At 44.1% G+C, this 13,721-nt stretch overlaps 3 protein-coding genes across 3 annotated transcripts in view; 1 reads left to right on the plus strand and 2 right to left on the minus strand.

Annotated features, from left to right (window-relative positions):
- The window catches only part of IFT81 (intraflagellar transport 81), a 191,283-nt gene that overhangs the window by 30,423 nt on the left and 147,139 nt on the right, over positions 1-13,721 (plus strand). The gene's annotated exons all lie outside the window — the stretch shown is intronic.
- Positions 1-13,721, minus strand: part of P2RX7 (purinergic receptor P2X 7) — a 49,144-nt gene that overhangs the window by 5,678 nt on the left and 29,745 nt on the right. Inside the window, exons 8-11 of the mRNA XM_047696342.1 lie at positions 10,780-10,916; positions 2,931-3,021; positions 1,575-1,640; positions 1,339-1,488 (exon numbers count right to left, since the gene is read on the minus strand). Coding sequence (XP_047552298.1) covers positions 1,339-1,488; positions 1,575-1,640; positions 2,931-3,021; positions 10,780-10,916 — 444 coding nt within the window. The remainder of the gene's footprint in view (positions 1-1,338; positions 1,489-1,574; positions 1,641-2,930; positions 3,022-10,779; positions 10,917-13,721) is intronic.
- LOC125081681 (ubiquitin-conjugating enzyme E2 variant 1-like) lies at positions 11,990-12,686 on the minus strand. The gene is made up of 2 exons (XM_047696344.1): positions 12,422-12,686; positions 11,990-12,209 (listed from the first exon to the last, which is right to left on the minus strand). Exons 1-2 carry the CDS (start codon positions 12,671-12,673, stop codon positions 11,991-11,993), a joined length of 471 nt encoding a protein of 156 aa, XP_047552300.1. The 5' UTR covers positions 12,674-12,686; the 3' UTR covers position 11,990.

A 13,721-nucleotide genomic window follows, 5' to 3' on the forward strand; every position in this document is an offset into this window, starting at 1 on the left:
TTATATTTTTGTTTAATTTCATCCCATCTTGGGCCATGAAATGGTGATTATTTTTAGTTGCAAAAATGAGCTTTCATTTCAGATTGTATAATACATGTCCAAGTGGCCAGTGAATTGTGCCTTCAGGCTGCTGAGAAAGGACAGTAATGTTCTTAGGAGGGAAAGACAAACCCCCTTTGTGGTTTGAAGTACTGGAGATTTCTCCTTGATTAGGGGAAATCATGGAATCAAGTATAGAGGACCTGCTTAGTAGAAGCCAAATTAAATCAAAACAATCCAGATGAGCTCAAATTCCATCTGACTTTTCTCCCATCCTAGGCTCCTTTGCAGAAGGAATCACTGTTGTCACTTTTGTGTGTGTCCAGTAGATTTTTGTATGCATATATTATCCTCCCTACACCTGTTCATGTGTACGTGTAATAAATATATAAACTATATAGGACATATATAAAATGTATAGAATGCATGTATTTATATGATTATATGTGTAATGTACATGTAGAAAATTCATAGGATGAATTCATATGTGTAGTCTTTAACCTATATACCACACCATATATATTGTTCTATAGTTTGGTTTTTTCCTTTCAACCACACGTTTTGGACATTTGCTCATGCCAGTACCTGTAACATAGAGGTTATGAAGATGAGTTCTGAAACCAGCCTGCTGGAATTGGAGTTGGAATTCCAGCTCCCCCACCTACTAGCTGTATGACCACAGGCAAATTATTTAACCCTCCTGCACCTCAATCTCCTCATCTTTAGAAAGGTGACAGTAGCACCTATTTATAGGGTTGTTGAGAAGAGCCAATGAATTAATATATATAAAGCACTTTGAAGTGCTGTACAAACATTTGCTCTTAGTATTCGCCACATATTGTTTTAAACCAGTGCCTGGCCCTCCTTGCTATGGGCTGGTCATGGTTTCTTTCACTGTCCGCCAGTTGGACATTGGGTAGATGCTCTTCCTTGAGGGTAGGTATGGAGAAGTGGAAATGCCAGGTTGTAAACTGTGTCCCAGCTCAGTGTTATTAGATATTGCCAAATTGTTCTCCAAAGTCGCTATTTTTTTTGGCTGTACCAATTTAATAAATTGGACAAAATTGACAAGTCCTAGAACATCAACATTTGTTCTCCCTCTATCTTGCCTCTTCATTTTTGTTTCTATTCTTCCCTAAGACCAAAGCGTTCACCTGAGAGGTGGTGGATCAGGGTAGGGTCTAGAGACTCGTCCACCGTGGGCTTACACCTGTGATTTGGGCCTTATTTTTGCATGTTTCTCAGTGATCTGACTGACTCTCTGGGTTATTCAGCACCTGCTGATGCAATGAGGCTTACCCGCTTTGGCTCCACAATGGGCTCACCCTTCTTCCTGTCATAGTATTCATTGACTGCACAGTATTTACAGCACTTGAAAGAGGGATAAATGTGGGATCGACAGCATGCACTTGAGTAAGTGCAGATGAGCAAGTCGATGATCACAGTGACCTGGGAAAAACCCAAATCAGTGCCATGTTAGTGAGATTTCTTTTTGCCAAATTGCTTTCCTAAAGCACGGATGGAGAATCTCTTACCAGACCAAAGTAGGAGAGGACTGAGCCAATGTACACTGCAAACTGGATAATGTTAAATTTTCCTCCCTGAAAACAAATGGGAAGGTGACTTGGTTGACATTCAGAGCAGTGCTCTCTTGCTCTACCATGTAACTGTCAGCTCCAGCAGAGGAGGGAGTCTGTGGTCACAGCAACAGAGACTGCACACTGAAAATAGGTTTACTGTTCATCCCGTTACTGCCTTCTGGGATGTGCTCGAAAACATGACTTTTAAACAAAGAACAGTGGAACCCACACACTTGAGTTCGTTATTTTTCCAAACAAGGTGAGAGTTTCAGACAAGTTTTCCCTAAAAGTGGTTTGAGATTACCTTGGAAGCAGAGGGAAGGAATGTGTGCACACTCTTCCCTTAGGTGTCCTCGTGGTTTTTCTTCTCAATGATCTTTCCATCCTCTCAGCTTCTATCTCATTGACTCTTGGGTTGCTTACCACCGTATGACATAACATATAACATAAATAATACAGTTTCGGACGAGGCGTTGTGGGCATCTGCGGATTTTTGCATGCCCAGCATCCCCTCCCTCCTTCTTGTGGAGGTGGAGACAACACCCCGTTTTCCTTTGGAGAACCATCTCTGTCCATACTTGGTCCATATAGTTTGAGGGGAAAGGGCTGGTTCCGGGCAGGGCCACGACCGGCCGTTGAGAGTATGGTGTGACCTAAACACAGTGATTAGTTCAGCACAGGGCATGTGGCCCATATTGGGCCAGTCAGAGCCAATGGCATCTGCCTGAATCCTCTGCCAAATCTTTTAGCAAAGAGATGTTCTCTTTTTTACTGAGACTGCTGGGCCAGTAAGATATAAGGAGCTGCCTGAAACCACCCTGTAGACATGGCCAGCTAAGGATGATGCCAAAATGAGGGAGAATAGATGTAAGGAATGGAGAGAGGCAGATTCCTAAGGATGTTGTTCTAACATCTGGATCCAGCAATGCCTGAAGCCTGAAAACTGCCCCTCGATTTTTTACCTGAGATTTAAAAATATTAATTTTTTTTCTCTAAGCCTATCTGAGTTGGATTCTGTTACTTATAAAGTATTTTGCAAAAGGATTTCTTTCTTTCCCTCTCTCTTTTTAAGCATCAGAGTATTTTTAAAGTTGAATATCCAGTTTTTTTCCCACTCGCACTCTTGTACTCATTAGATGACTTCTTCATGGACAGGACCCCAAAGACATTTCTTCCCCCTCTTATCCCACAGGCAAGATGCACAGTGCCAGCTAATGACTATGACCGAAACATTCACCCCTTGAGGCACTACAGCAATAATTAGGACAGTCCCAGGAATGGAGGTGCCAGTGGCTGGCAGCAGAGACTTACGGTGCCAAAAACCAGAATGTCAAAACGGATCCCGAAGACTTTTATCAGAGTCCGTTTTTCAACGTTGTTTTCCTTGTAGTACTTGGCGTATCTGTAGGAGGAGAAGGATCCATGTATATAAAGATGTGTCTGAACGTGCTGGTATTTCATGAAAGGAAAACCCAAAACAGGAGCTGAGTGAGTCTTCCTTGTTCATCTTCTAGCTCTGCTGCAGTTGGCAGAGGGAAGAACATAATCCAAACCCACAAATTACTCTCTTGGAACCAAAGCACCACTTCCCACGTTGCCTCCTCTTCTTCCGCCATCATACAGTGATACAAAATCTGCTTTCCATTTAAGATTAAAATGAACAATTTTTAACCAATACAGTATTAACAACAAGTGGACAAATTAAAAAAAAAAGTTTTAGGTAAATTCAATGATTTCTTTCTTTCTTTCTTTCTTTTTTTTTTTTTTTTAAGATTTTATTTATTTATTTGTTAGAGAGAGAGAGAGAGCACAGGCAGACAGAGTGGCAGGCAGAGGCAGAGGGAGAAGCAGGCTCCCCACAGAACAAGGAGCCCGATGTGGGACTCGATCCTAGGACGCTGGGATCATGACCTGAGCCGAAGGCAGCCGCTTAACCAACTGAGCCACCCAGGCGTCCCACTTTCTTTCTTTCTTTCTTTTTTTTTTTAAGATTTTATTTACTTGACAGAGATCACAAGTAGGCAGAGAGGCAGGCAGAGAGAGAGAGGAGGAAGCAGGCTCCCCGCAGAGCAGAGAGCCCGATGTGGGGCTCAATCCCAGGTCCCTGGGATCATGACCTGAACCAAAGGCAGAGGCTCTAACCCACTTAGCCACGCAGGCGCCCCTAAATTCAATGATTTCTTAAGGGAGTTTGGCTTCTAGAACAGAGTGGGGTGGGGATCTTAGTTAGTAATGGCCGGATTGGGCCTAGTTGCCGTTCAGCCATCTGCTCTAATTACATTTTCTTAGATTCTGTATTTGTCCATTTGCACCTTTTATCACCAGGCAAACTAACAGCCGCGACTGTTTACATCTTCCCTGTAACCCAGCTTTGGCAAGCACCTGAAAATCATGTTACAGACCCTCTGGCCAATCCCATATCCATATCCCCAACTACCTCCTCTCTCTAACCCTCACACACCGAGCCAATATTTCCCCTGTACCAGGTCACTCAGGGCCAGGTACCTATAGCGAGAGACTGCTCCTGCGCCCTGGAGCATGCCCACATCACTTAAGCAGGCCAGTCCTAGGCTGTTGCCCTGTCCTGCGTTGTCTGTCCCATGGAAAACACAATGAAGGTTCTGGGCCCTGCTTTTCCCTTGATCCTTCCATCTTCTGACCAACCCCAGTGCTTCCCCTGTGGCCCTGTGTGGCATGGTGTGCCCTTCCTCTTTGGAAATGTAAGAATAAACTTCTTTCTGTATCAGTGACCTCTCCACATCATTACTCAGCCACCTTTATAAATTAAAACTCAGGCACAAATCACCATCGCCCCCAAAGACACAGCTCTCACCAGTGTTACAGTCAGGAAGAGCAGAATGTTTTGTTTTCATGGATAATTAGGAAGGCTTACACCACATAACACAAGCCTTTTCAATCTGTCCCTCCCCCTTACCACCTTTCAGAGATTGTTTTTAGGTAAGATATTTTCTTTCTGAGTTCTTAATTCGCAGTCTACTTACAGGTGTGGAGAGAGAAGAAAACGGAAGACAGATGCTCTGCCAGAATCCAGTCTGGAGCATTTGAAACTCCTGTTTTTTTAAAAACTCTCAAAATGGGATGTTGAGATCCATTAGATATTCTTAGTTGCTTCAACACCTATTTCTGGCCAGAGGGGTTTTGATTTCCTTGCCTCTGATTGTTCCCATTCCATGACTGTTCTTTCTTCTGCTGCTGTACTGAGTGATTTCTTTTTGAATACACAAAGCAAAGGGTCTTGGGACAGTGATTCTTGAACTAAGGATAAGAATCGCTTGGGAAGTGTGTTCAAAGGTCGATTCCTGGGCCTCATCCCCCAGACGGTGGTTTCAGAAGGTCTGAGATGTTTCTGGAAAGGTTCCAGGTGGAGCTGGTGCATATGGCCAGTGGTCTACACTCTGAGGAACACTAGGCCCTGAGCAGAATGTTTTTTGGACACCGTAACGTTTTGAATAACAGCTCCCCAAGAAGATAGGTCAAAGTGCCTAACCCCTGTACCTGTGAGTATGCCCTTATTTGGAATAGGGTCTTTGCAGATGCGATGAAGGATCTTAAGATGAGATCATCCTGGATTTAGGGTGGATCCAATGATTGGTGTCTTTATAAGAGAAAGGAGAAGAGAGTTGAAACAGAAACACAGAGGAGAACCCCACATAAAGACGGAGGCAGACATTGGAGTGATGCGGCTTCAAGCCAAGGAACATGGGGAACCATAGGAGACTGGGAGAGACAAGGAAGGATTTGCCCCTAGAGACCTCAGAGATTGTGTCCCTGCTGACTCCTTAATTTTAGACTAATGGCCTCTAGAGCTGTGAGAGAATATGCTTCTGTTGTTTTAAGCCACCAGGTTTGCGGTCATGTGTTGCAGCGGGCCCGGGAGACTGACACGGGCAGAGGCCCACTCTGAACCAGAGAAGTGCGTCGGGCCTGCAGTGTGGGCCTGCCCTGCTTCATATGTGCTGTAAATAAATGGGACCAAATGTTTGTCGAATAAGGACCTTTTGCCGTGGATCTTTTGGTAAAGGACAAAATTTTGTAATGTGATTAACTTCTTCAACTTCCTATGTTTTAGGAAGTTCTGTTTTTTTATAAAACTCATATAACCTATAATTCCCTTTTCTCTCTCTCTCTCTCTTTTGTGGCTGTTTGCAAATAACTGTCCAGTTATCCATCAGAACTTGACTATTTCTGGCCAAAGATTGCTTCTGGCTCATTCCAGACAACAAATGCTCTAACATGTTGTTCCAAAAGAATATTAACATCATAACCACCTCGGTTCTTCAGAAAACTCAGATCTCTCCAGGAGCCAGTGTTCTTAGGCTTACCTCAGTGACTCAAAAGACATTTGCTAACTTCTGTTTGGGACATTGCCCTGCCTGCTTCTGTAGACTGCTTAAAAACAAAAACAAAAACAAAAAACAAAACCCAGCCTGTGAAGGCAGTCAGGGGCCCACTGATCCAATTGTCTCTTCTTGCTAATGGCCATAAATCTGTTCAGTAGAGCAGCAGGGGATATCAAAACGTTACCTCAACTAGGAGCTGCTTTCTGGGCCCTGGCTGAAACTCCACTGACCCAGAGGAGGCAAAAAGCATCCTGTGTCTTGATCTCAGCTAGCCTTTAGTCAAGGATCTCAAACTCAAATGCCTACAGGGGCCAGGCAGGTGACAGAAATGAGTGATGCAGGCCAGGTATTAGGCAAAAGGGAGTGATGGGGACCACAGCAAACAAACAAACGCACACATGCCCTCTAAAGGAAACCACTGACCCCTCCAACGGAGTGCTGCTGTGTGGGATATGAATCTGGAGTTGTCAAATGGCTTAGTCCCCACCCCCACCCCCCTGCCAAATAGTTAAAATTTTTGAGAAAAATAAGAAGTCCAGATTTTTACGTAGAATGTCTCAACTTTCAAAACATTGTATAGGCAAAAAAAAAAAAAGTAAACAAAAATAGACACAGTTGAAGGCTGCCTGCCAGTTTATGGTGCTGCTTCGGGTAAAATGTAAAGAGACCCATTTGCCTGAGCCGATCCCCTCCAGAAGTCGGTAGGAATGTGAGCAGAAGTGTTAGGAAGTAGTGAATGTATGTGTGCACACACACGGGCACTTTTGCCTACACTTCAGTGTACAGATTAAGAAGCCGCCTGGATTTTACGCACCTCCCCCAGGAAACTGGCAGCCTGGTTGTAGAGAAAAATGTAGTCGGGTGCAACCTCTAAGGAGGAAGTATGCTTGGGGTGCTAGATGATCTAGTCTAGACTAGTGCTCCTCAGACATCAGTGTGCATGGGAATCTCCTGGGAATCTTGCTCCAATGCAGATTTTGATTCAGTTCAAGAGTGAGGGCTGAGATTCTGCTTTATAACAAGGCCTCAAGCCTGAGGCCAGGCTGCTGGTTCCAGGACTATGTGTTGAGTACGGAGGTTCTAGATCGGTGGGTCTCACACCTGAGAGGCTCTCACCCGGGGGGCTTGTGAAGGTCCCCAGGGTGTCTGATTCAGCAGGTCCAGGCAGAGCCTGCGAATGTGCATTTCTAACACGTTCCCAACACGTGATTCTGATTCTGGGCATTGCACTTTGAGAACCACTGGTCTACACTGTTAATACTGGTATTAATAAGGTATTCAGAGAGGCAAAAACTAAATTTTCCAAAGCAATTCCCCTGACAGGGGCTCCTGTCTGCGCAGTCTCTCTTCCTAACTAGGAAAGCACAGGCCTCAGAAAAGCACCCGATATTTACAGAGGTCCTACCCTCTGCTTGGAGAGGCCTTCTCTAGTCGCTTCCTCCACTCCACCCCACTGCTCCGCCCCAGCCTTGCAGTACAGTATCTTGTTTGATTTTCTTCCCAGCATTTATCATCATCTGAAATGGTCTTATTGGAGCTGTTGGCAGTATTGAGGTATGGTTTACATATAATAAGGCACACAAGTCCTAAGAGTTGATTCAGTGAATTTTGACAAATGAATACACTGTATAACCTGTACCTCATCAAGATCTAGAACATTCCATCGCCTCTGAAAACTCTCCTGGGCTCCTTTCCAGTCAGTTTCTATTTTGCCTCCCCCATCCTGCACTCCCCAAAGCAGCACCCACTGGTGTCTTTTATCATCACAGGGAAGTTGTTTTTCCTATTCCTGTATTTCATATAAATGCCGTTATGCAATATGGCTCCTTTCACTCACTATAATGTCGGTGGGATTCCTCTATGTTGTTGCATGTGCAAGCATGTTCATTTATACTAACTAGTGCTTTACTCTATAAATATACTACAATTTATTTCTCCAGTCACCTGTTGGACATTTGGGTTGTTTCTGGGTTTTGGTTATGATGATGAAGGCTGTTGTGAATATTCACGTACAGATCTTTGTGCGGACCTATGTTTCCTTTCTCTACCTAAGGGTGTGGTTTCTGGATTAGAGGACAGATGTACATTTAACTTTATAAGAGACTTCCCAACGGTTCTCTAATGTGGTTGTACCGTCTTACACTCCCCCCAGGAAATAGGAGAGTTCCAGTTGCTTCTCCTCCTTGTCAGCCTTTGGAATTGCCAGCCTTTTAAAACATTTTACCTATTCTGAGGGGGATATGTAGGTGTTTCTCATTGTGGTTTAAATTTGCATTTCCCTAATGACTAATGATGTTGCCTTGTTGGAGTTCTTTTTTTTTTTTTTAAGATTTCACTTATTTACTTGACAGACAGAGATCACAAGTAGGCAGAGAGGCAGGCAGAGAGAGAGGAGGAAGCAGGCTCCCCGCTGAGCAGAGAGCCCGACACGGGGCTCGATCCCAGAACCCTGGGATCATGACCTGAGCCAAAAGCAGAGGCTTTAACCCACTGAGCCACCCAGGCACCCCTTGTTGGAGTTCTTAATTTACTTATCTTTTTGTCTTATATGATATATTGACTTATATTCATGTCCTACTAGAATATAAGCTAAGTAGTAACTTTGTCCATTTTGTTTGCCAATATATACCCATTGACACAACAATATAGTTTTTCTTTGATATATATTTGATGAATGAATAAATAAGGAGCACCAATATCAATTTCCTACTGGCCTCATAGGCAAAGTGATTGTAGAACCGTTATTCTAGGGATGTAGTTGGCAACTCTTTTTAGAAAGGGAACAGCATAAGCCTACTTTGTTTCTGGAACCGAACAGCACAAAAGGATCAGCCATAATTACAACCGCCGAAACCTGCCTGGTATCCACAAGCAAGGAGAGCTCATGGAAGCTCAAACTTAAGGGCCAGGTTAGTGCTGGGGCAGAGTTGTAGCAACAGGCTGAAAAAATGACCCAGTCACAGGAGGTAACACGAAAATGAAATTAGGATGGCATAGGATCACTACCGGGGAGAAGTTAGGAGCAGAAGCGTAACTGCGCAGAGGGTAAAAACAAAAGTAAGGTCAGCACCAAACCAGCACCAACCAGTTTCATTGGTGAAGATGAACCGGGAGTCTGGTCAGCTCTTACAAGGTGGAAGTCCAGAAGTAAGCAGCTACAAGGTACACTACAAAGAACCTTGAAAGTCAGGCAAGGCTGCAGGTAGGGCGGCAGTGTGGCCTCAGGCATCTTGAAGATGTTCTTACCAAAAGGACTTCCAATCAAAGTGGCAACCTGAGTGCTGGCACTGGGATACCCACCACCTCCCACTGCACACAAAGAAATGCAAGATAAGGTGTATTTTTAAAAGTCATATTGATGTATTACTGAGCTCAGAACAAGGAAGAACATTTTCTAGGTGCTAGAATGAGTGGGGAGTGGGAACTGGAGTCATGTTTGGAGTCTGGAGTCTGGAGTCTGTCCCATAAGAGGACCCCAACCAGCTCTGTATCTGGGGAGCTCCAGCCTTACCCTAGAAGTGTAAGGGAAATGAGGCTGCGGGAGCCCTACCCAGGGAGGGAGCAGGGATAGGATAGTTTTAGCAGGGTGAAGACATCAGCGCCCAGAAATTAAACCAAAAACTGGTTGATAATTGGTAGATGCCATACAGTCCTGCAGACTGCAGCATTATATGATCGCCCCAGAGGAATGCCTCCGCACCCATGGCACACACAGAACTTTGCACAAGACCTTTCCTGCTGAAACTCACCAAATACTTCAAAGCCTTGGAAGAAGAAATCCCACCCAGGTCACTGCAGATAATAGGTCAGTGTGAAAGGGGTTATACAGTAGGACAGACAGAAGGAATAGGATCCATAAGGTCAGAATGGGCCTCACTGAAACAGTAACGGACGGCTTTGAGAAAGAACTGATAAACCCGAGAAACGAAAAGTCGAGGCATAGGAAAAAAATTAAAAACCTGAAAGTGTATGATAAAATGTTACTCATCTTTGATCCAGTAATTCTACTTCTAGAAATTCATCCTAAGGAAACAATCTGGAACTCAAAGATTTATGTGCACAAATGTGCGGTGTAGAGTAATTTGTAATAGAAAACCGGGAGGCACCTCAAATGTCCAGTAATGGAGGAACAGGCAAGAAAACCATGCGATGGGAGGAAAAGCATGTGGGTTTGGGGTTCAGAGTGACCTAGGTTATGGAGCCACTGTTAGCTGGGGGTCCTGAGCAAATCATTTCACCTTTCTCAGCTCTACCTGGGAACAATAATATCCACCTTCCAGGGTTGATGTGAGATGGAGAGGTGATGAATTTGAGGGCCTGGTATATAAAAAACCCACCCTAGGTGGTGCCTCTTGTTATCATTATGCTCACACAATGGGATAATTAACGTGATGGTCACGAGGAATTCTGAATGACCCAGGGAATGACAAAACACACACAAACACAGAATACCGGGTTATACATGTGATCTGCTCTCATAGAAGCCTCATGAAAGAATTGGTTAAGGGAAGGAAAATTCACCAGCTATCTTTGGTTATCGCAGGGTTGAGGAATTATGGGTGATTTATAGCCTCTTCTCTACGTTCTTCTCTGTTTCCCCAATTTTGTTTCTGTTTTACAAAGAGGGTTTATCACTTTAATAATTAAAAAAGAAAAAAATTCATACGAAAATCCAGTTACACCTAGTTCTTAGAGGAAGCTTTATGCATTCATCTTGTTGCCTTGGGAACCAAAATTAATTCTCACTGACTGCTGGAGATGCAATTCAGCAGGGCCTGGAGGTTTCTGGGCACTGTTACCTGAAGTTGTAGCCAGGGTACAAGGACTCATTGGTGGTCTTGTCATCAAGGCGACGGAAGGTGTATTTTGGGCGGCAGTGATGGAACCAGCTGTCCAGGTTGCAGTCCCAGTAGATCTCAATGCCCATGATCCCTCCCTGGGGAAGACAAGGAGACAGTCTTTAAGCCCTGCTGCCCGTGGGACGCAGCCACCAGACCTCTCCCTGCATAGGGATGGTCACTAAGGGAAAGGTTTTTTTTTAAGAGGGAAGCACAGATTGAAGTTTCAGAGCCGTAGCACGGCCCCATCTAACACACACAAGTGGCTGCAAACGCATCTCCCTGCTCGTCCTCCCATCTGGGACACGCCCTCGTATTTATTTTCCTAAAATACAACTTTCAGTAAATCTCTTACATAATCTAACACCTTGAATGGCTTCCTCCACCCTCCCACCCCATTAAAGTTTATGGAAGCTTGTTACGCTGGAATTCAGGGAACCCCATCACATATCTTTTCTGTTTTACCTCCTAACACTCCCCTGGAGAAATCCCTTATTTCACCCTATCCACACTTAGCCCTCAACACAATTGGCACTTTCATTCATTTTTCTTTTTCTTAAAGACTTTATTTATTTATTTGACAGAGAGATCACAAGCAGGCAGAGAGGCAGGCAGAGAGGGAGGAGGAAGCAGGCTCCCCGCTGAGCAGAGAGCCCGATGCGGGGCTCGATCCCAGGACCCTGGGATCACGACCTGAGCCGAAGGCAGCGGCTTAACCTGCTGAGCCACCAGGTGCCCCTCATTTTTCTTTTTTTTTTTTATAGCACAACTTATATATTTCAAATGGACAAAAAATTAGTATCGTTTACAGTATCTTAAGATAAATTGCCTTCGAATGGGAGCTTCCTTTCCGGTACTTTGAGGTCTACAAGATGTATCTAGAAAATATACTACTGTGGAAAATGACTGCTTAAATCGAATGAGGGAGAAGGGAGGGCCTGTGGTTTCTCTTTTTTTTTTTTTTTTAAAGATTTTATTTATTTATTTGACACAGAGAGATCACAAGTAGACGGAGAGGAAGGCAGAGAGAGAGAGAGAGAGGGAAGCAGGCTTCTTGCTGAGCAGAGAGCCCGATGTGGGACTCGATCCCAGGACCCTGAGATCATGACCTGAGCCGAAGGCAGCGGCTTAACCCACTGAGCCACCCAGGCGCCCCTGGTTTCTCTTTTTGATTAATTGCTGTAACACTGTCCTTCAGGTGGCTGAGGGAGTTTCATGTTTTCTTTAGACATCATTAGGCGCCGGAGCTCTCGCAGGACAACTTTGATGCTACATGAATTCTGCCATTTTGCTAGCACTGATATGGCTCTTGGGTCCACCACTCCATTAGAACTATTAACTCCATTCATATTAATTTTTGTTACATATCTTACAAAGGCGGTACGGGGTGCCTGGGTGGTTCAGTGGGTTAAAGCCTCTGCCTTCAGCTCAGGTCATGATCTCAGGGTCCTGGAATCGAGCCCCGCATCAGGCTCTCTACTCAGTGGGGAGCCTGCTTCCTCCCTTCTTTCTCTCTGCCTGCCTCTCTGCCTACTTGTGATCTGTCTGTCAAATAAATAAATAAAATCTTTAAAAAAACAAAACAAAACAAAGCGGGGGTTGCTTCTGGGTATTTAGGTCCACATTCTATTTTAAGGCTGTATATTCGGTTTTCATAAATTGTTCTTGGAGGCCCAGTTATCATCCCTGTCCATCTTGTAAGTGTCATGTCTTCGTCATCTTCTAGACCCCAGCTAACTGTGCCATCTCCCACTCCTTTCTGGCCTTCTTCCAGTTCTTCCAACAGTCGAAAATTGCGAGGGACTTTTACTCCCGAGCCCGTGGTGGCTGCCATCTTGCATCGCTGTTGCTTCATTTCATTTTTTTAAAACAGCTTTATTAAGATATAATTCACATACAATTTGTGCAAGTGTATTTAAGTGTATAATTCAACTGTTTTTAGTATATTCACATATATGTGTGACTGTCACTATAATAAATTTTAGTTTTGTTGCCTCCAAAGAAGCCCCTAAACTTTCATCAATGCCCCTTTCCACCCCTCCTATCAGCCCTAAGCAACCACTAATTTACTTTCTGTCTCCATAGAGTTGCTTATTCTGAACTTTCATATGAATGAAATCATATGTGATCTTTTTTTTTATTTTTATTTTTTTTAAAGATTTTATTTATTTATTAGACAGACAGAGATCACAAGTAGGCAGAGAGGCAGGGAGAGAGAGAGGAGGAAGCAGGCTTCTGGCTGAGCAGAGAGCCCGATGCGGGGCTCGATCCCAGGATCCTGGGATCATGACCTGAGCTGAAGGCAGAGGCTTTAACCCACTGAGCCACCCAGGTGCCCCCATATGTGATCTTTTATGGCTGACTTCTTTTACTTAGCATGATATTTTTATTTTTATTTATTTATTTTTTTAAGTAGTCTCCATGCCCAGTGTGGGGCCTGAACTCACAACCCTGAGATCAAGACCTGAGCCAAGATCAAGAGTCGGATGCTCAACTGACTGAGCAACCCAGGTGCTCCCACTTAAGATAAGGTATTTTTTTTTTAAGATTTTATTTTACTTATTTTAAAGACTCGAGAGAGAGAGAGAGAATGCGTGAGCCAGAGGAGGAACAGAGGGAGAAGGACAAGCAGACTCTGTGCTGAGACAGAGCCCAATGTGGGGCTCTATCCCAGGACTCTGATGTCATGACCTGAGCTGTAAACAAGAGTTGGAGGCTTAACTGAATGAGTCACCCAGGCGCCCCTTAGCATAATATTTTTAAAGTTCACCCATACTGTAGCCCATATCTGTACTTCATTCCATCTTATGATGGAAGACAATTCCATTGTGTGGATAGACTACATTTGGTTTATCTGTTTATCCTTTGATAGACATTTGGATTGTCTCTGCCTTTTGGCTATT

The sequence above is a fragment of the Lutra lutra genome, chromosome 12 (assembly GCF_902655055.1).
Source record: "Lutra lutra chromosome 12, mLutLut1.2, whole genome shotgun sequence".
Classification (NCBI taxonomy): domain Eukaryota; kingdom Metazoa; phylum Chordata; class Mammalia; order Carnivora; family Mustelidae; genus Lutra; species Lutra lutra.

Bases quoted from the DNA above. Each gene is read 5' to 3' on its own strand.
- LOC125081681 (XM_047696344.1), bottom strand. From the start codon at position 12,673: ATGAAGCAACAGCGATGCAAGATGGCAGCCACCACGGGCTCGGGAGTA. The intron at 12,210-12,421 runs GCAACCCCCGCT...TGAACCACCCAG, and splicing joins GTGGACCTAAATACCCAGAA to GCACCCCGTACCGCCTTTGT.